Source organism: Microtus oregoni, unplaced genomic scaffold, assembly GCF_018167655.1.
Source record: "Microtus oregoni isolate MIOR12 unplaced genomic scaffold, Mior012 000040F_ref0000088, whole genome shotgun sequence".
NCBI lineage: Eukaryota > Metazoa > Chordata > Mammalia > Rodentia > Cricetidae > Microtus > Microtus oregoni.
Genome location: NW_024543207.1, coordinates 6,492,245 through 6,513,829, shown reverse-complemented (window position 1 = coordinate 6,513,829; position 21,585 = coordinate 6,492,245). Strand labels below are relative to the sequence as shown.

Here is a 21,585-nt window from a genome sequence, read left to right as displayed (position 1 = left end):
TATTTGTTCGAAAACGGGTCTCAAAGAAGCCAAAGAGTCTAATTTGATGCAATTTCAATTTCTGAAGTTAGGTGGTGATCCACAGAGAAATATGTTTAGATAAAAGAATTTGTGATTTGGTTTTGAAAATTTTTGTTAAACATTAAATAATAAAAACTTTATTAAATATTTTATTTCATAAAACTTGAAAGAAGTTTTAAGTTTGATCTGGCTTCGATGTTTAAAGATGGCAGAGCATCACTTACAGAAATAAACATTAGTGCACTACAGAGTATGCCAGCTATTAATGAATCAATACTGCCTAGACCATAGACACTGAATTAGACATTGAAATATTTAGTCTTACATCATCACGCTGTGAAGCATACGCTATAACCCAGTGTTACTAATAATAAAGAGAAATGTAGAGCTCAGTTTAATTCACCACACTAGAAAGCTGCTAAATGAATTACACCGTTGAGACTCATGCAGGGTCTGTTGTAGAGTTGTCCAGGAAGCAAACCACTGACAGGCCAGGAACCCTTAAGAAGCCATGGACTGGAAATGTAGTTAACCTAAACTGATTAAATGTAAGTAGAGCAGGGTTCATATAAGATTTAGAGGGAAACTTTTACATATCTCCGTATTATATTGATTCCATACTTTAAAGATAATATTAAAGAAAATAATGTCCTTAAAATAAATTTCTCAGCCCTTAAACATGACAAATTGAATTTTCTGAGAAGGAAATGGGGGAGGATCTCAGTGGGGGGGTGAGGCTGCAAGGAGGAGTGGAAGAAAAGGAAACAGTCTGGGATGAATTATATGAGAGACTAATCTATTTTCAACAATAATGGATTCTTGGTCGGGTGGTGGTCCCTGACTCCAGCACTCAGGAGACAGATGAAAGCAGATCTCTGTGAGTTCAAGGCCAGCCTGTTCTATAAGAGCTAGTTCCAGGACAGACTCCAAAGCTACAGCAAAACATTTTCTCAAAAACCAAACCAAAAAAAAAAAATTCTAATGTAGTAAATATTTTTGGTTTATATTACAGTTTCTATTATGTAGTGTCTGCTTTGTTCCCCTTGTTTTATACATTGGGGAATATAATATGGTAGTTAAAATGTGAGTATTTATATATTCACATATACATATTTATATATTACACATATCTCAGTATTGAGGCTTTAGTGATGTGTTGTATGTGGACATGTTCAAAGATAGTACAGCAATTCCTAAATGATGAATATTTAATCAAATGGTATTACACAATAAAAATCAGTTTTTCACATTCTAGATGTCCTATAATACCAAATAATATACTATTTAGTGTGAAAGAGTATCCTTAATTGATACATTGTAAATATTTGTAGGATAAAAATAATCAGTAAACTATATGTTCATTTAAAATTTAAATTTACAAGGTAGGTTACAGGGTATATTGACAGTTTTCAAAATCTATTCTGCTATACATTTGGTGTTGCATACTGAGATCAACACATCAATGTTGCTACTCTGACTGTATTATTTAATCTTGAATCAACTCCTGAATTGAGATTGTAATACTGAATAATTATGATTTAGTAAAAGACACCAGTAAGTATGGTGTCACGTAATTTTTTTCATTAGAAAATTATGTGTATTCTTTTTTCAGCTTCTATTAATTAATATCATGACAACTACTCTTGCCATATTTTTGTGTTTTATTTTGTGTAGTAAGCCTAAATTGTGGTAATCATAAAACTTTAGTGGATAAAGACAAATAAATGCTTATTAAATGAAGGGCCTAAGAGGGAAAACACATAGTAACAAAGGTTCATTGATCATTTTTAGGCTTAAAATGTCTGATTTTTCAATCAATTATAATCTATGAATTACTTTATTGAATGTTCCACTCAAAAACAAGCCATTAAAATTTCCTGAGAATTTTAAATGTAATACTACTCCAAATTCCCATTCAAAAAAAAAAAAAAAAACCTTTGAAGCAGTTATTTTGCTCCTTTCTGGTTATGGAATTAGTTAGACATAGTTCATTCCCCTCAATTACTATGTTCATTCTCTTAGACTTTTTTATTTTATTTTATGTGAAGTTTAGTCTGCATGTAGGTATGTGTAACACATGCTTGCCTGGTGTTCTCAGAGGCTCGAAGAAGGCAGCAGATTCCCTGAGACTGGAATCATGGACTGTTGTGAGCCACCATGTAGGTGCTGGTAACAAAGCCCAAACGTGCTGGAGGAGCAACAAGGGCTCCTAATAGCTAAACTCTCCAGCTCTAAATGTTCATTCTCTTGATAACAGATTCAAGATGAACATTCAAGAATACATGTGAGATGTGAAATTAAAATTTTATATTGTATTAAATTCTTTTCATATTACCAAAACATTCAAAGAGATATTGAGGATTATTATACCTTTCCTCCTCTTTGATGAATAACACAAATAACATTGGTTGAAATATAACTATTTGAAAAGTGTGGACATGGATGTCTTTTTTCTCCCTATGCTTAAGGATAAAAACAAAAATCAAACATCCATTCCTAAAACCCCATTCTGATTGGTATGTAAGTTAAATGCCTAAAAATAATCCATATATATGATACAAACATATAAACTCACACATATACACACATAATACATTCAGACAAGCAAGTTCAAATAATTCTATCTGATTTTATAATTCTTTACACATGCAGTTTAAAACAAATTAACCCTAATCATGAAGGGCTGACAAGAAAATCTACTATAACAGTATAGAAAGAATTACAATTATTCTTATAAAGAGTAAAATTACAGTGCAATATTAAAATTCTTTCCAGGTAATTATCTTGCATAAAGTTAAAAACACCATAAAAACATTTTATAATTCATAATTTATTTTTATCATGAAAAGATTCAGTGGAAGGCAAAAAGGAAAATGTGATCAACCTTGATGCTGATATCCAGAAACTAATGAGAATTAAGAACAGAGACCAGGATCAGCACTAAAGACATGTACACTCAGGCGACAGTGAATGGATCAGCAAGTTATATTCATATGTTAATTTCCTTCTTTGTGTATGAGAAAACGATGCTGAAAGAAGAGGAGTCCTTGAATTTAGGGGTTTTTGAATATGGCAGAGAAGAACAAAGTTATGGAAGAGGGAGAAATGATAAAATTACATTTGCAATTTTTTTTAATTAAAAGTAATAGAATAGAGATGACACTATAATGCGCTTTTTATGGTTGACTCATTACAACTCTATGTTCTGTCTTGCAGTGGGGACCTAGTGAAACAGAAGGAATCCTGCAGAGTCCTGAGAGCACAGTAGCATAACTGTCATCATGTCTATGCTGCACACATAATAATCTACCAAGTTTTATAAGAGAGAATAAATAGATGTGTTAATCATATGGTCAGAAGAGAATGTCTTTTAATGGATTCTTAATTGATCCTGGATATTTGGAGAATTAAATAAAATGCATTTAACTAATGTGGACCCAGGAAAAACTACCCACACATGTGACTGAAAATGTAATTCAAGTTCTGCCTGCCTTGCCACTTATAATAGAGTCTTTATGATTAGATGTTTTATTAAAATTTTATCTTCAAGTTAGGTTCTCCCTTATTAGTATCTAAGTAGAGAAAAATATTCATTATATATTATTAGCTTTTAAAATGAACACATTCATTTTGCTGGATTAAACAGTTATTAGGTAATAGCTACACACTGTGTGTATGGGTATGTATGTGTGTATGTGTGTGCATGTGTGTGTGAGGGAGAGAAAGTGAGAGGAACAGAGAGACAGAGAGAGGTAGTAGAGATGCAAAGTCCCCAGTTCTGTAAGAGGTATTTGTAAAGTATTTAGTTTTACCTTATGCTGGCAGTTTGGTAGTAGGCTATCACCATCTTTTCATTAGCTGATAGGTATCTTAAGTCAACCTTTTTACTCTGGATCTTATGTTCTACAGAATGACTGATGAAGGGCACTTACTCTGAGGGAAGCGAGGCGGGTTGTCATTGACATCTGTTAGTGTGATATTCACTGTGGTGGTACCGGATAAACCCCCCATCTGGCCACCCATGTCCTTGGCCTGTATGACCACCTGGTACTGTTCCCTGTTCTCTCGGTTCATGTTTGGTAAAGCTGTCCTGATGATACCTTTGAAAAAAATACAAATACTGTGTTATCACACTATGTTTGTAGGCTGCCAATTTAATCAAGCACCATACTTATGACATCAACTTATGCATACGTAACCATTCTAACATTAAATTCACACAGATCTTTGGAGTTCATTTTGTTTTCTTTCGCCCGGTTACCTCATGTGGACTATAGTGATCTAAGCTTACAAGTAAAGTCTAAGTTACATTTCTATTAGTTCAATCAATTGTTTACTTTGAGTTTTTAAATACACAAGAATCAGACTGAGGACACATTAAAGGAGTGAAGTGCTTCCCAAGCAAACACAAAGGCCCAGTTTTAATCCCCAACCTCCAGATAATGACAGTAAGGGCCTGCCAACTCAACTCTTGCAGGGCACTACAGAATGGTTTCTGGGATTTAATGGGCAGGTTATTTAGCCAAATTGTTGGGGTTCAGGTTCAATGGAAGACCTTGTTAAAAAGCAACACGTATATTTACTGAAAAGTATACTTGATGACCCACTATGACCTCCATATATATCTGCACAAATATGCAGATATCAAGTGTATGTGTATATGTATATATATATATATATGTATGTATATACACACACACACACACACACACACACACACACACACATATATATATATATATATATATGTATATATATATATACACAGAGAGAGAGAGAAAATAAAAATCCAGCATGGCCCTGCTGTTACTCTCCTGAGTGTGTGAATACTTAGGTTTTATTTTTGTTCACCCATTTATACTTGTAAAGATCACAAACATGGTAACTTCAGCAAACACCAATACATTGTTTCTGACCTGTTTCTGGCTCCACAGAGAAATAAGGCTGCCCTTGAAGTATGCTGTATATGACTCTGGCGCTGTTCCCGTAGGAAGGGTCGTCAGCATCGGTAGCTGTGACTTGCACCACAGAAGTACCTGAAGTATCCAAATTCAGCTTAGTTCTGCACAGTACCAGAAGGAGGAGCAAAAGTGCTGGTTTTCATTGAAGACTTAAATGATTTTTGACTTTAAAAATGACCACTTTAAGAAACTATACAGTTGGACGATAGACATATAGATAAAGGTATATAATGTTGGAAATGAACCTTAAGTTCAACTTAAAATTTATTTAGCCAAGAGGTGTATGTTTATGCACCAAATAGATAATTTTGCAGTATTTCAGAATATAACAAACATGGTTCTTTTATAAATATTGAGGTCGATATTAACATGAATTTTCATATAATAGACTTGTTTTGTATAAAGGGCACATCTAAATCTCAAAGGAGTAAGTATATTCTTTCTCCCTCTGCACTAATTAGCTCTAAAAATAACCAACTTCTGCTCTAGAATACAATTTTATGAATAGATTGAATTCCAAATATAGAAACAATCAAAGATGATCCCACTTTCCCAGAACAACAAAAATCTGTGTAGTAGGGTTCATGATATCTGTAAGGGCTATATGCTTGGTAACTCTCCAAAGTCTTTGGGGTTTACAGAGTGCAATAACACTCACAGAACAAATGTTCTGAGAAATGTATGAATTTGGTTGCTATTATCAAAACAGCAATAGTTACTATTTTAAAAAATGCTTTTATTAATCTAAACAAGTGATACAGAATCAGAACATTTGGTTTTCTATGAAACCAAATATATCTCACTCTAAAAATATTATCAAGATTTCTAGGGGTTTGAATATATTATTATTAACTATTTAATAAAAGTCAAGTATTTTCAACTTCCTACTCAATATATTACACTTAGTAAGATTAAAAATAATAACATTTTCTTAAAAATGTACTTTTACATTTTATTTTATATATTTCACAATTCAATGTTGTTCTTCTGTATAAAATTTTTGTATGACTATGAGGTTTCAGTGTGATATTTTTAATATGAGTATATAAGAGCAGATTTTTACTATGTGAATGTTAAAATGCAAAGGTATATGAATATTTAAGAAAATAGAAGATAATCTGGCTTTTATTTGAATATGTAAGCAATCTAAGTAAATGCTTTTGATAAATTGCGATGAGTATAACTAAATAAAACCATATTATATTACTGGTACTCACTGGGGTTATGTAAATATGTGGATTATAGCAGCAGAGTTTTGATACATAAATATTAAAATACAAAAGTATTTCAGTATTTAAGAAAATGGGAGTTAATAAAAGTACTAACTTAAGCGAAATCTTTTGATAAACTCTGACAAGAATATATAAGTGAAATCGTATCTTACTGCTGCTGATCTTGCTGTACCAATCTATGGTCTATAGTTCTGACTAACTCTCTACTGGCCTACAGTTGCCTTTTTCTGTTGGAGGATTTCAAATGTTTTTAAAATATATTGCTGTTGAGCATGTACATAAATTTTTCCATGTTGCTTCCTGTAAAAAATAGAGTATAGCAATTATTGAGATAAATAATAGGTTTCATGACTAGTTTAACATATGCAGGAAGACATTCATCAGCATATGTACATACTATGCCACTTAAGGGACTGAATATTCAGTATCTGTAGGGGGCTCAGATGTGGGCCCTGTGGACAGTGGGATACAACTCTAATCTCAAAATATTTGTCTTCAGGACTTTACAAGCTTGTGCTGAAAGTTCATATGACAAGTGCCATCTTAATTTTCTCTACTGGAATGTACTGGCATATTCTTGATTTTTGAGGTCTACCTAAGTGTGCTGTGCAGATTTGCAAATTCACAAGCCATTTAAAATGCATTAATAACCTTTTTCTGTCTCATTGCTTCTGTATTCAAAAATATATGTGTTTTGACTAGGGAATAAAAATGGTAATGTAAGCTAATTGAAGACAATATCACAAGATTTTTTTTTGCAATTGCTTTCATACTTTTCATACCATCTTAAAAACTGTAACTGCACTTACCTACGACGGACATTTCAGGAACACTAGCAGTATAAATTTCCTCTGGGAACGTTGGCTCATTGTCATTGATATCATGGATTTTGATCACAAATTCAGACTCTGGTTCTACTGGCCTCAGAGTTCTTCTGTTAATAGCTTGAGCACGTAGAGTATAAAAGGCCTTTTCCTCCCTATCAATTCGTCTTGTGGCATGAATATCACCTGTTTTTTCATCAATAATAAAAAGAGTACCAGCTCCATCTCCAGATAAAATATATTTGAGCGATCCATCTCCTTTATCTTGGTCTGAATGAAGCTAGAGGAAATAAAAATGAGCATATCTGTGATGATGTCTAAGGAATGGGTAAAAGAATTCAAAGGTGGCCCTTCAAATCCCATCACACATAATGGGGTCAGTAATCTCAATACTATAAATCAGAATTGAGTAACTATCAGTTCTATCACACTCAAGAACCGCCAAGAGTTTTTCATGTAGCATTGTGATTCTTTATTCTAAACAGAAAAAAAAATATCCCACATTAAATTAAGTTCTCTCTTCCTGCTTGGTATATAACCATTTCTTTGAACAAATAAATCCTGATAAAGACATAGCCATGAGGGTATCAACAACGTACTTTCAACTATTTCTGGAAATGTTAGGTTATTTTTCTCTCATATTTGACTGGGAATTCAGCTCTTATCAACTTATTATTGGTTGCTTTTTTCTGCTTGGTAATTAGTAACATCTTAGGATTTCTAACTCTTTCAAGCAAACATGAGACAGACTCCAAATGTGGTAACAATAAATGTAATGTTTGGTTTCATATAGAAGATGCCCACTACCATGCAGATATTTTTGTATCTTAGAGTAGAGCACAGATATTTATGTAATATTAATACATATATGCTAAACAATAGTTAAACAATAAATAAATGATAATGTATATGTCCTAACTTTGTACCTTGCCAAAATACCTTCCTAATCTGCAAAGGACAAAAGAATTCAAGAGAAGATTGTGACTGACTTTCCTGCATCTATAGCAAAATCACACCAAAAATTTGAGATTTGTTTTATCATATTAAGAGATGTATTTGGGATCTTGTGCACAGAACATCCTAGGGAGTGCATTGTTGCAGCTGAGCTGTGGGTCCAAGAACTTATGTGTACTGAGAAAATTCTATTTTTCTATTTTTCAAAGGTATCCCTAAAGGAAATCAGCCAGGCTTACAGACACATGGATGAGTAAATTCAGACTTTGAGAGAATATACTGGAAGTCACTCTAAGACTAATAATTAAATTCTAGGCTGTTGAGTAGTGGAGAGTAATGTATCCTAAGCATCTTCCAGATAATATGACGGTGTTCCTAGGCAATATTACTCCATGTCTCCTTGTCATTGGATTCTTAGCTTGTGGAAGAAGCTTGTCCACAGAAAGGTCAGAAATTTGGAATAATTATATTTATAACTATGCCTTTAGTTGTACCACAGAATCACAGGTCCTGACTATGCCACGACTATAATTTTAATATTGCAATAATATGCACTTTTTTACTTACTGATACTTCTACTTATATGGATTTTTTATTCTTTAGAGCATGGCCTACAAATTTTATATGAAGGGTAAAGTAAATAATGGGAAAGGAACATTAACAGGGGAAAGGAATGTGAGGGTAGGGTGGAGAATGGCTTGCGGAAGAATATCTACCTCTAAGAATGTATTAAAAGTCACATCGAAATTTGCTTCTTAAAAAACTTTATACATGTGGATATTTATATAAAAGTGTTTAATTGGAGATACACTATGTAGGGAATTATGTCCATTTCAGAAGTCCCAGTTTTCCAAATTAAAAGCCCAGTGATAGATATGGATACCTCTCTTCAATTCTGTCAAAAGTGTCTTAAAGACTCCCAAGGCGAGAAACAATAAGCATGTTGCTCTTTGTTTTGCATCAGAACTTGATAGGAAAGATCTACTGCTGAAGATCTGCCCCCCACCCACAAACACACACATTGATTGTAGGACATGGAGAAATCAAGATGATACTGACTGGAAAGCTTCCTCCCGGCTGGCTAGCTCTCATTATTGAGAACTTGTTGTGCAAGCTTCTGAACAGGAGGAGAGCTAGCAATCTTAGCAAGCTGTGAACCTTGAGAGCTTAAGTAATGACCAGTATGGCAAGATTATACCCATGGATGCAGTAGTGCATAAACTATGAGGCTACCCAACCATTTTTATGATTGCGTTTAAGACCTGCTCCCTAGAAGGAAACTCATGGCCCTTTTGAAAAATGTACCGAAAAACCCACAGTTGGGATGCTCATAGGTTCAGGGCGGAACTAACAGCTATTAATTTCCAAATGAACACAGTATTAAACTGTCCTCCAAAATCACATTTCTCTAGTCATGTGTTAGTGCAGGTCTCAGACTTCATCTGAAAAACTTTCAGCTGTGGAAGGTGGTTACCAGAGAAAAGCATAACTCACCAAACTGGGGAGAATAAGTGAAAGATGAAGGCTGAGCCAAAGATGAGACATTGTATCTCAACTTCTCCCCAAAGATGAGGTGTATGTATCACAGTAGAAGGACCAGGTTTTAAATGGCTAGCTAGCAAAGACCAGAGGAAAACAGTGTCTTCTGGACATAGCAGAATCCCTGCACTCATGAATTCATAGCAGCTGTGGCTGCCTGTGCAAAATCTGCCCCAAATCAACCCTGTCAATATTTTGAAATACAGTTGGAAGACGTCCGTGAGTCCACACAGTTAAATGAGAAGTTAAGGGGAAGTGAGGATTAATCTGGAGGGAGTTAACGTGAGCAGCTAGGGAGAATATGATCATAATACATTGCACCAATACTTAAAAATTTAAACTATTTATGGAAATAATATATAACCACAAATGTTAGACTTTTAATAGTCACATAAGATATCAGCATAAATCAAAAGAGCCATGCCACTCTCTATTCTGGATCATTAAAATATAGCAATAACAGTTATTTACACAGATATAGAATGTGAATTATACATTTATTAAAATAAATTGGATTTGCTCTTTAGGTCATTTATATCAAAACATAAGACTGTCAAAGCTAGGAATTTTAATTTGGTTATTTCCCATTTAACACAAAAATGTATTATTTAACTGAGGTATTTTTGTTAATGACAATTATGTATGCTTATTTTATATTAATGAACGTGAATGTTAAAGATTTGTGAGTGTTTATGTCTATGGATATTTGAGTAAGTGTGCACACGTGGAAGACAGGACAACATTCTGTGTCTCTCTCTACTGATCTCTACCTCAGTTTTTAAACCTAGAGCTGGCTGCTCCAGATACACTGCTAGCTGGGCCAGTCTTGGGGATCCCAGAATTACAAGCTGCCGTCCGTGCATTCTGACAATTGAACCTCAGGTCTTCAAGCTTAGAATTGCAGCCACATGACCACCAAGTCATCTGTCTAACCTCCAATTTTATGCTAATATTTTGTTATAATGAGCATAAAATAGTCAAACTAAGCAAGAATGAACATATTTATGCATGCTATTGTGCTGCTAGTTCCAGATAGATTTACAAGAGTAGTTTACTTTGTAAAAATGATTATGCTCATTAGATTTAGCAATCCCCTCTATATACGACTCTGTTCTTCTTATTCTTGGGCAAATAATTCATTATTAGTGACATAATGGATGTGCATATATGAAATATGTAGGTACTTTAGTGATAAAAAGAAGCTTCAGAGCAAAGAGAATTTTACTGTGTATGTAGCTATTTGGAAACAACAATGTGAGTAAACTCAGGAAGTATCTGTTATTAATCACGAAACTCTCACAAGTCGCATATGAGTGTGTAGTCCAGGAATCACTCTTAAGTAGTCAAGAGATTGATGGTTATTAGCATCCAAAAATGTACTGGGCTGCTCGGAAACACTCCAATTACATGCATTGCAACACTGTGGTCATCTTCCCAGCGTCACTCTAAACATTACAGATTTCTTACTCTGTCTGAGAAACACAGCAAGCCAATGCTACTGGTATTATCAATCACTTGACCAGACAGCACTGTGGTTCACAGTAGTCAGTTTCTATTTCTATTAGCTATTCATCCAATAGCTTTAGTTTAAAATGTCCACAAAATCAGGTGCTTTTAAAAGCAAATGAAAAATTGCATCTGTGTTCCATGGAAGACTTAAAGGAGACATGCAAACCATATATGCAGAGAAAACTCTACAGCGCTTGCAGTAGTGAAAGTGGATCTACTAAGCTTGTACTATCTAAGCTATCAGATATAAACTGAATATGGTTTGGGAACTGAAGAAATTCTTTTACAAATTTTGTATCTCAGAACATTCGGTGAATGTAGAGTACAGACCTGAGATGTAGCGTGTAGAAATATACAAGGCAAGAAGCGTTCCACTGCTCTAAGTTAAGCATGCAAAAGAAAACCTTCCCAGATTATATATGTATACATTTATAGAGTAGGATTTGAGTTATTTGAAGCAGACTTTAGACTAAAAACCACAGTTGATTGTGTTGTTTTTCTTTCTGCCCTTTGCTTAGGCTACAGAGAGTGAAAATCAACTCTTGTACATGGACCACATGCTGTGGGAGTTTCTGTTGGATTAGAAAGTTGAACAAGGTAGCAGCAAAGGTGAAGGAGGAGGGCTGGAAGTCAGACTGTGGTTTTAAGAATGAAAAATTGTCTACTTTATTCAACAGGAATATAATTAAGAGAAGCAAATGCCAGCTGCAAATGCAGGACTTTACTTGTTAAGAAGCTACAGACAGAGTAAGTGTTTCTTCAACCATTAGGTTTAACATTAGTGATGAAACAGTTTTTTTAAGCTCTGTCTTTTCTTACAGTGAGGAAGGATTCAACACAGCTGACTATTACAGTGGAATAAAAGATAAAGGTGGGGGTGATTAGGGTCTTATTCCTACTGTATGGTAATAAAACAGTATTCAAAAATATATGAATTAGATAGACAGGAAATGTAACCAACATTTTGATTGTTATAAACTTTTATATCTCCTGAGATGTGGGTAATTAATCTATTTCACACATAAAACTAAAGGGTTACAAGGTCTTTTCTAATTGTTATATTGGTGGCAACAGTTTCATTAGATTCAGAAGGAAAGAAACAACATAATTCTTCAGTTTGCTCTTATCAAGTCTTTCCATGTTCAAGTCTCTTTATTATTAGTTTTCAAAACAGTTTTATTATTTGTTTCCTTTGACAGAGTTTTTTATATCAACTATAATTTGTCGTGGAGTAATTTTACATGAGTACACAATGCATACCTACCGCTCTCACTCCCCAGCCACCCTTACATTGGTCCCGCCCTCTTCACCGAAAACCTGCCTGTCTCATTTTCAAGTCTACTCATTTTTATTTATGACTGACAGTTTTTTTTTCCAGGACTATCTGTTTAAGTGTAGGTTTGAGGATATTCTATGGAGCTTAGTAGACTCAGTAGTGGGTGCGGAATTCTTCATCTGTCACTAGACTGTAGTTAGTTGTCCAGTAAAATGTGAGATCCTATGAGTTCACCCTCCATCTGTGATGTACTTGTAGAGAGGGTCAGGCTTCTGTGAGACCTGTGTGATGGACAGGTATGTTATGTATGTAGTTATGCATGATGTAGTTAATGTGTTATGTATGATGTAGTACACCAGTTGTACTGAGTCTAGAGGGCAGCAATAAGAAGCTTTCTTTATTGGTTTACTTTACTTTCTGTGAATAACTTCTCCACATTCTTCCTGGTATTGTTTCTTTCTTATAATCTTACACATGATACACGATGACATACACACTATTTCACAAATCAGCTTCATTACTGAGATTGTACACGGGTTTATTCCTTTAGAACTACTGCTTTCTCAATGTCCTTTTTTGAGTATTAGGGATCAATATTTACGCTTATTTAATTTAATTGAAAAAGTCAGGTATTTATGGTAAAAAGAGATCGAGTCGATTGATCATATGCTCAAAAGCTCATAGCATCAACCTTCAAAGAAAAACAACATCTTGTATGGGCTGTATTTTGCTATTCTATTATGTGAGACATAAAATTTTCTTTAAATACAAAGAGAAGAAAGGGGGAGAGAGGATGGAAAAAAGGAAGGAAGGAAAATAGATTATTGTGGCTTTAACTCTGCAGGAACACCTGCTTTCCGGTGTGAAACATTTGGCCACAAATCTTTAAGAAGAATTTTATGTTAATACTGACCTTTCCTTTCCTTGAGGAAAGCCTATTAAAAATTCACAACCTGCTGTGTTCCTTGTAAATTCTCTAGTAGATAAAGGACATGGCAAGATGCATGACAACTAATGAAAACAGGAAAACTGCTTCTGTACTGCACATTAAAAGTCATATCCCAACTCCCTAACTTTTAAACTCGGATAAGCTTAATTAAAATCTAATACTGTACCTGTTTACGTCAAAGAGTTAATAGGCTAAAGAAAATTCCCAAACAAACATCAAAGAATGCTTGATACTTTGAAACGTAGACTATTTTTGACTATTCATACACTCCTCATAAGTTCCCATGAAAGAAAGTTTGTAAGATAATACAAAGGGCAATAGACCTTGTTTCAAAAATACCTTTTTCATGTATGAGTCCAGGCAATAAATGTTTATTGTAAAAGAGTTAAATCAAGGTACATTTCAGGATTGATAATGTATATTCAAATTCTATTGATTGGGTGGCTTCCAAAGAAAAGGAAGGTATGTCTTTTGATACTAGATGTGGATTAGTGGTTTGCCTGATTTATGTCCTCCATAGGTCCACATCTTTAAATATCTGGTCTTCAGCTGGTGATTACGGACTCTTTAGTAGTCCGTCTGCTGAAAGAAACACATCACTAGAGGCAGACTCAGAGGATGGGTAGCTTTTTTCCTGCTTCCATTTAGCTCTCTAAATTTTGGTTTTGGATGAACATGTGATTTCTCTTCTTCCTACTCTAGCTGCCAAGCCTTCTTCCTGCTATTCCTCTCTGACCTTTATGTCTATCTCTCTAGAACCACGAGACAAAGTCATCTCCTTTTCTGGGAAGTCAAGGATCACTGTGCCAGAGTCCTTACTGCAGGTGAGGGTTTGTTATCTTGAGCATATTTGTGTCTACTAGCTGCTTTTCTCCACTGTTGGGAAAATGGAGAGGGTTTTCTTGGGCAAGAACACTGACTTAACACATGAGAAATTGTGCTATTCCAACTTTTTAATCACTGTGAAAAAGTGCTTAAGAGTCTTGACACTTGCAGAATTGCTAAAAAGTGCAAATGTAAAGGATTTTGGGACTTGGAGCAGAAATTAGCAGCAAGCCTCTATAAAACCATTAAAAATCCAGTTATGTAGCACCAGATTACAAATGGTGGGATGGGGCACACAAGAGAATAGCAAGGAAGTATTAGAATAGAGCAAAACTAAAATCCAGCACAGACCATTAAATCCTGTGGCTATGGTGGCATTTCCAGCATCTGAAGCAAGGGTGGCATGAGGTAGATTTTGCCACCCCTGTCACGGTGCAATTCCTATTATAGTCCCCCGTGCCTCTCTCTTGGCTATATTTACTCATTGTTTTCTACTTTCTTTGGCAGACATTTTTTATGTTTCAGAGATTGTCAGTGTACTAGGATTTCCATTCATTCTTGGTATTTATCTCAGATTCACGCATTGCCTTCTCAGGGATTCTGAGCCTCACGTACATTCGCTGACCTTCTTAGCTTTCTTTGGGATTTTGAGTCTAAGGTGCCACAAAGACACACTTTTTACATTCTGTGTATTTCCCAGGTGAGCAGGACGGACCTTCATCTTATCAGGGCCAGTGCTAGGTCACTGCCAGCCATATCCCTTGGAACATAGTTCAATCCAGCTCGGGGTGCTTGGGTAGAAATCAGAGTGAACAGGATTATTGTACACAACTTCCTTCATAACCTGTGTGTGCTGTTCACTATGGAACTCTATATCTTTTAACTGAGAATATCTTTTAACTGAGCGTAGACTTTTCATATCTTTGAGCCTGCAACGGGTAAGAAAGCCTACACAACTTCCTGAGATGTACTTTTCCCACTGTGGTATTTTAAGCCACTTGGCTACAAGTAATCATGTACTTCTTTTTCCAAGAGACAAACAAAACAAAAGAATACACATAAAAACTTTTATAAAATTGAGTAACTATAGCCATTCCATAGTATCAATGATTGATTAAAATAAAATTAACACCGCCTTCAAATTCTGTCTCTCACAAAGCCTCATTCCATGGATACAATGTGTAGAATTTCATTAGTGTAGTAAACCTAAGAGCCAGGTTCAACTCTCTATGGAATATTTGCTGCCATTTGAAACTCCATGAGCAATCCTCATTGTCTATATTTTATTAGATTTTTCTTTTCTAAATTCCCACTGAATTCACCCATTAGACATTGTTTATAATTTGCTTAAAAAAACTTTTATTCTTCTCTCATACATTACGTTCAGACTAAATTTTTCCTCCCTCCACTCCTCCTAGTCTGTCTCAGCATCTTCCCAGATACAATCAATATTGGTTTCTCTTTAAAAAAATCAAAACAGCCAGGCGGTGGTGGCGCACGCCTTTAATCCCAGCACTCGGGAGGTGGAGGCAGGCGGATCTCTGTGAGTTCGAGACCAGCCTGGTCTACAAGAGCTAGTTCCAGGACAGGCTCCAAAACCACAGAGAAACCCTGTCTCGAAAAACCAAAAAAAAAAAAAAACAAAAAACAAAAACAAAAACAACAACAATAACAAAAAAATGGCCTCCCAGGGCAGCCTAACAAGATACAATGTAACTGAACACAAGCCCTCATATCAAGGCTGGCCCAGGCAATCTAGTAGTAGGAAGAATGCCCTAAGAGTAGGTAAAAGAGTCAGACAACCCCAACTCCCATTGTTGAGAATCCCACAAAAACACCAGGCTAAACAACCACAAGGCATTTTCAGAGAACCTAGCTCAGACCCAAACAGGGACCATTTGCTGCTTCTGTCTCTATAAGTCCCTTGAGGTCTGCTTAGTAGATTCTGTGGCCAGTGCTCTCATGGGGTCCTCTCTGATGACAATTAGGGTAGGCACTGATCTATGAGTATAGCAGAATGTCATTAGGAATGGATTCTTTCTTTCTTTCTTTCTTTCTTTCTTACTTTCTTCAGTCGTGTTTGATTCCTGTATTCACTTGCATCTAAAAGGATATCCAATTTTTCCCTTGTTTTAAAAGGCTTTTGAACAACATGGCCGGATAGTCACAAGAAAAATTTCACTTCGATACCAACTCCTTAAATTAGTCAGACCTTTGAAATGTCATGAAAAAAGAACTCCCGCTGACAGCAACCTAAATGAATGAAATAGTTCCCTGTTCCCTGTTTTTAGGGTTTCTAGTAAATTCATTTGGCAAGGGTGTACTAGGGCTGAGCTAATCAATTCAGGTGACCCATGCCACATCTACCTTTCATAGTTGTTATATCTACCCTCTAACCCAAAGGTTCACAATCCCTTAGGAATGGAATGACTCTTCAATAGGTGTCACATATGACCATTGGAAAACATAGATATTTACACTACAATTTATAATAGTAGCAAAGTTTCAGTTTTGAAGTAGCAAGGAATATATATATATATGTATACATATGAAACTATATATATACATATATATATATGAAACTATACATATACATATATATATTGGTTGAGGGTCACCATGACATAAAGAACTGTATTAAAGTGTCACAGGAATAGGAAGACTGAGAACCGCTCTTCTGACCAATCCTCACCTTTTGCTTTCCACAACTTCTGTATAAACTGTGCTATGTCCATGCATGGAAGAAACAATTTATTCTGTACATTCAAGCCTCTATGGTCTGTCTTAGCAAACACCTCCAAGATGTGCGCGTAATTCACTCAACTTCCAGAAAATAATCAATAAATAATGCAAACCTCTTTCATCCATACATCACAGACACCTTTCAAAGACCCTACACCTAACATCGTCACCTGGTAGTCAGAAATGAGAAACGAGAGGTGAAACACACCTTCAGAGCATAGCACGTCTTCATCTTTCAATTTCAGGACATTATTTTTTAAATTTTCATGTCACTCAATTAAAAGTGAATTTAATGTAAAAACACAAAATACTTACCAATACTATCCTAATAATGTGTTTAACTCATTATTAAAGAGATTAAAAATAAAGGTTTACTAAATAATTATTAAAAAGTGATATTCTCGGTAAAGGACAAGAAATTCAGAACAGTTAATTAAACTTCTTTTTTTGTGGAACTATTTAATATTCAGAATAGTTGACAGCATTTTAGATATTGATAATTGTTTATATTTGGCTCTATTTAAAAGACTGAGGAAGGACAGAGGAGATCAGAATTTAAAACTGTAACAAAATTTTGATAAATGAATTAAGAAATTTATAGTAAATACTATGTCAATTTAACAATTTTTCTCTCTATGCCTCTTACCTCCCCCCCTTGCTTTGTGTGCATGTGTGTGTGTGTGTGTGTGTGTGTGTGTGTGACTGCATGCATTAACCTAAAGCATCAGAAACTATTGAGTAGATTCCCTAACATACACCCTTAATTTTATGCTCCATTTCCTTTCAAACAACTGAGATACTTTATATTTATTTTTAAACCATCAGGAATGTGACAAATATGTCATCCTGTACAGGTGTCACCAACATTGGCATAATGCTCTAATTGCTCCAGAAAGAAACAGTGCAACAATAAAAATTGAAGTACTGAATCAAAGAGGCCAATTTGCATCCAATAAACAGATAAAGAGGATCTAGCAACGGAACACAGCTGAAAGCATGGGAAAGCCAGCAAACACCTGCTCGGAAATAAGTAAGCAGTACTTCATTTGGTTAGGGAAGTAAAAGGAGAAAGGGTGAAAGATCCTGTTGCAATGTAGAAAGTTAGCAAATTAAGTTGCAAAATGATCAATGTGTGTATCTATTCCTCTCGAGAATGCTGTGTAAATATTCATGAGACAGGAATGCATAGGTCAGCTTTATAAACCTCAATGAAACTTTCTCCATTCAAAAATAGAAACAAAAAGGAGATAAAAGAGCAATAAAAAGATCATGAAGGAACTATAATGATTTTTAAATGTACCATATGTATTTTATTTAGCTTGATAAGTACATTTCTGAAAAATCCTTGGTGTCGTGAGCAGAGATGAGTACAAAGGATTTAGGAGTTAGGCAACGGGGTATTTATAGATCAGTGCTTGGAGGGTGTGGGGAACCATAGAAGAGCACCAAAAATAGGGTTGGTTTATCTTTATAAAATCATGCTCCAGAGATCTCTTCAAACCACATCAAACCAAACCAAACACTCCCCAACAAAAATGAAGCAAGCAAAATACAATATTTGGTCTAGATTGAGTAACTAGGAAATTGTCACATCTGATTTTCTATAAAGTTAGCCCATTACAATCATGACTATGGATCCACCTTAGAAGACACAGGAGATGTGAGGTCTCTGTGTGATGCCATGGAGAATTATTAAGAGTTTGCTGATAAGGTGTGGAACGAGTAGGGGATGGGGATGGAGTGCAGAATGATAGACAGAGTCCATATCAAAAGATTCTTGGAGAAACAATCCTCTTTTAGCATGAGGAGTTTCTCTCTGAGGCAGAAAACAAGTAGACTTTTCTTTTTCCCATTAAACAAATGAGCAATCGTGGCTGAAGTTATCAACTTGACATAGACTAACATCACCAAAGAGGAGAATCTCAGTAGTTGGGTTGCCCATATCAGATTGGCCAGTACGCATACGCATGGAAAATTGTCTTAATTATTAATTGATGTAAGAGAAAGCCCACTGTGGGGGCACCATTCTTAGACAGATGTTCAAACCTTGTTTAGGAAAGCTCGTTAAGCACAAGCTTGTTAGTGAGCCAGAAAGCAGCGTTTATCCAAATTGCTGATGCAAGCCACTGCTTGAGTACCTTCCCTGACTTCCCTCAGTGATGGGCTGTCACCAGAAAGTGTAAGGCAAGTAGACCTTTTCCTCCTCTAAAATTCCACATACCAATGAACAAAAACAGCAACTACAAGAACTAAATATAAATACCAGACTCGATTTTACTGAAGATAGTTTTAAAGGTACTAAACAGAATATTCTTTCCTCCACCTTGAGGAGGATAATATCGATATTGGATTATAACAAAGATATCACTTTATATATTTATTTATTTATTTATTTATTTAATTGTTTTTTTCCAAGACAGGGTTTCTCTGAGTTACAGTTCTAGCTGTCCTGGAACTTGCTCTGTAGACCAGACTAGCCTTGAACTCACAGATATCTGCCTGCCTCTGCTTCCCAAATGCTGGGATTAAAGGCATGTGTGCACCACCCCTACCCGATTGTTTAATTTCTTTGCTTTCTCGTACTCATAGCTACACAAGGACTAGAACTGAGGTGAGCGAAAACACGAAAGGATACTAAAGGAGCTAGCTAGGATCATGACATTCATTGATAGAGTTTATGTAAAATTTTAAATTGTATTTCTTTATATTAAATTAAAGAGAGTAAAGTGCTTTGAGGCTCTAAAGGTTTTGACGAGTGATGTTACAGAATTTTTATTAGAAGCTCTTTGTTTTCTACACTTTACAGAGACACTTTTCCCATGGTAGCCATTGGACATCAAGCATATAACCTGACACCCCAGGGACCAAGCTATAGAGCCTGCTATCTCCCTGGCTATCACAAAGGAGAGAAAAAAAGGCATGGTGTTTAGATGAATACAGTCTTTGTTTTTGCTTTTGTTATGAGACCCTAAAAGAAACTGAAAGAAAGAATATCAATGATGTCCTTGAAACAGCTAACACACATGTAGTATGTGCATAAAAGTGATGTAAAGTACAGTATGAGGGAGTACAAAGAGTCCCTAAGATACAGTCTTAAGTATTTAATTAAAAATTATTTTTTCAACAATTTTTTGTGTTTTCCACAAAAAAAAAAGACTCAGGAATTGCTTCAGAAAAGGTGGTTGGGTGCTTGATCCTCTAAGTGACATCTAGAATTTCATCATCAGGCACTTATCTCTGACTGCTTTCTTTGATTTATCCTCACTTGTAATTCCAGGTAATCTGCAAAAAGTCTGATGTAAAATAAGCCAACTTTTCAATCTCCATGTATAGTTGTTCCATATTTTGCCCTTTGTATTCAGACTATGCTTTTTAATGTGTATGCATATATACCTAAAATTATCTATGCATTACATGTAACTGCATAAATTTTGGGCTTCACACACATATAATTTTAAAAACTTTAATTATTCTGAAAGACTACTTTTGCAATACTTTTCTAGAGAAACGTGTTTACTTTGTGTCTAAATATAGCATTTTCATTCTTTTCCACTCCTACTATTTATAGTACACGGCACACATTTATTGATAGACATCAATGGACAAAAAGTCTAATTCTGCAATTGCATCTTTAAGAGAATGAAAAATTGGATGCATTTTACGATATTTATTTTAAAAAAACATGAAGATTTTGAGTTAAATTATAAAAATTGCAGGGTGGAAACCATGAAGAGTTATTATGTTAAAACTATAATTTTTGCATTAAGAATATCTTGTTCTCTTCTAGCATAGAGGCGGATGGCAGAAAGATTATGAATATGAGGCTAATCTGGGACACATCTCTAAATGCTGTCATAAAACAGGGAGAAGTCATGTGGGAGAGAGTAAGGCAGGGAAAAGAATGTTACTCTTCATATCTAAGTTTAAATAAACTATAAAATTAGAATAATTGGAATATGATGTATACATGGTTTAACAGGTGAAACCATAAATGAAACTTTTCTTTTTTTTTGTTTTTTTTAATTTATTTATTTATTAAGGATTTCTGCCTCCTCCCCGCAACCGCTTCCCATTTCCCTCCCCCTCCCCTGATCAAGTCCCCCTCCCTCATCTGCTCGAAGAGCAATCAGGGTTCCCTGACCTGTGGGAAGCCCAAGGACTGCCCACCTCTATCCAGGTCTTGTAAGGTGAGCATCCAAACTGCCTAGGCTCCCCCAAAGCCAGTACGTGCAGTAGGACCAAAAACCCCACTGCGATTGTTCTTGAGTTCTCAGTATTCCTCATTGTCCGCTAAGGATTTCTGCCTCCTCCCCGCAACCGCTTCCCATTTCCCTCCCCCTCACCGATCAAGTCCCCCTCCCTCATCTGCTCTAAGAGCAATCAGGGTTCCCTGACCTGTGGGAAGCCCAAGGACTGCCCACCTGAATTTTCTCTGTAATAGGAATCAGGGTCATCGTAAACATCTTCAAATTAAGTTGAATAAAGCATTAGTTCTATCACTAAATGGATGCTGCCATTCCCAATGACAACTTGTAGAATATCCAGAGTGTCAAAATAGGAAGTAAAAAAGAAAAAGAAGAATAAATAAAATATGAGGTAGTTATGACTCAATAATTGCAAATATAATAGGAATTGAAGTAGAAGGAGGGGAATTGTAGGCATTTCCTAAAATGTATACTTACACATGTATAAATTAAATTAATGCCTTAACCAGAGAATAATAACCCATTTAAACCCACATACTAGCAAATAA

General features: G+C 35.3%; 1 protein-coding gene across 1 annotated transcript in view; it reads right to left on the bottom strand.

Annotated features, from left to right (window-relative positions):
- Cdh10 (cadherin 10) overlaps positions 1 to 21,585 on the bottom strand; it is a 179,780-nt gene that overhangs the window by 47,088 nt on the left and 111,107 nt on the right. The window contains exons 3-5 of the mRNA XM_041632178.1: positions 7,024 to 7,318; positions 4,938 to 5,057; positions 3,954 to 4,121 (exon numbers count right to left, since the gene is read on the bottom strand). Coding sequence (XP_041488112.1) covers positions 3,954 to 4,121; positions 4,938 to 5,057; positions 7,024 to 7,318 — 583 coding nt within the window. The remainder of the gene's footprint in view (positions 1 to 3,953; positions 4,122 to 4,937; positions 5,058 to 7,023; positions 7,319 to 21,585) is intronic.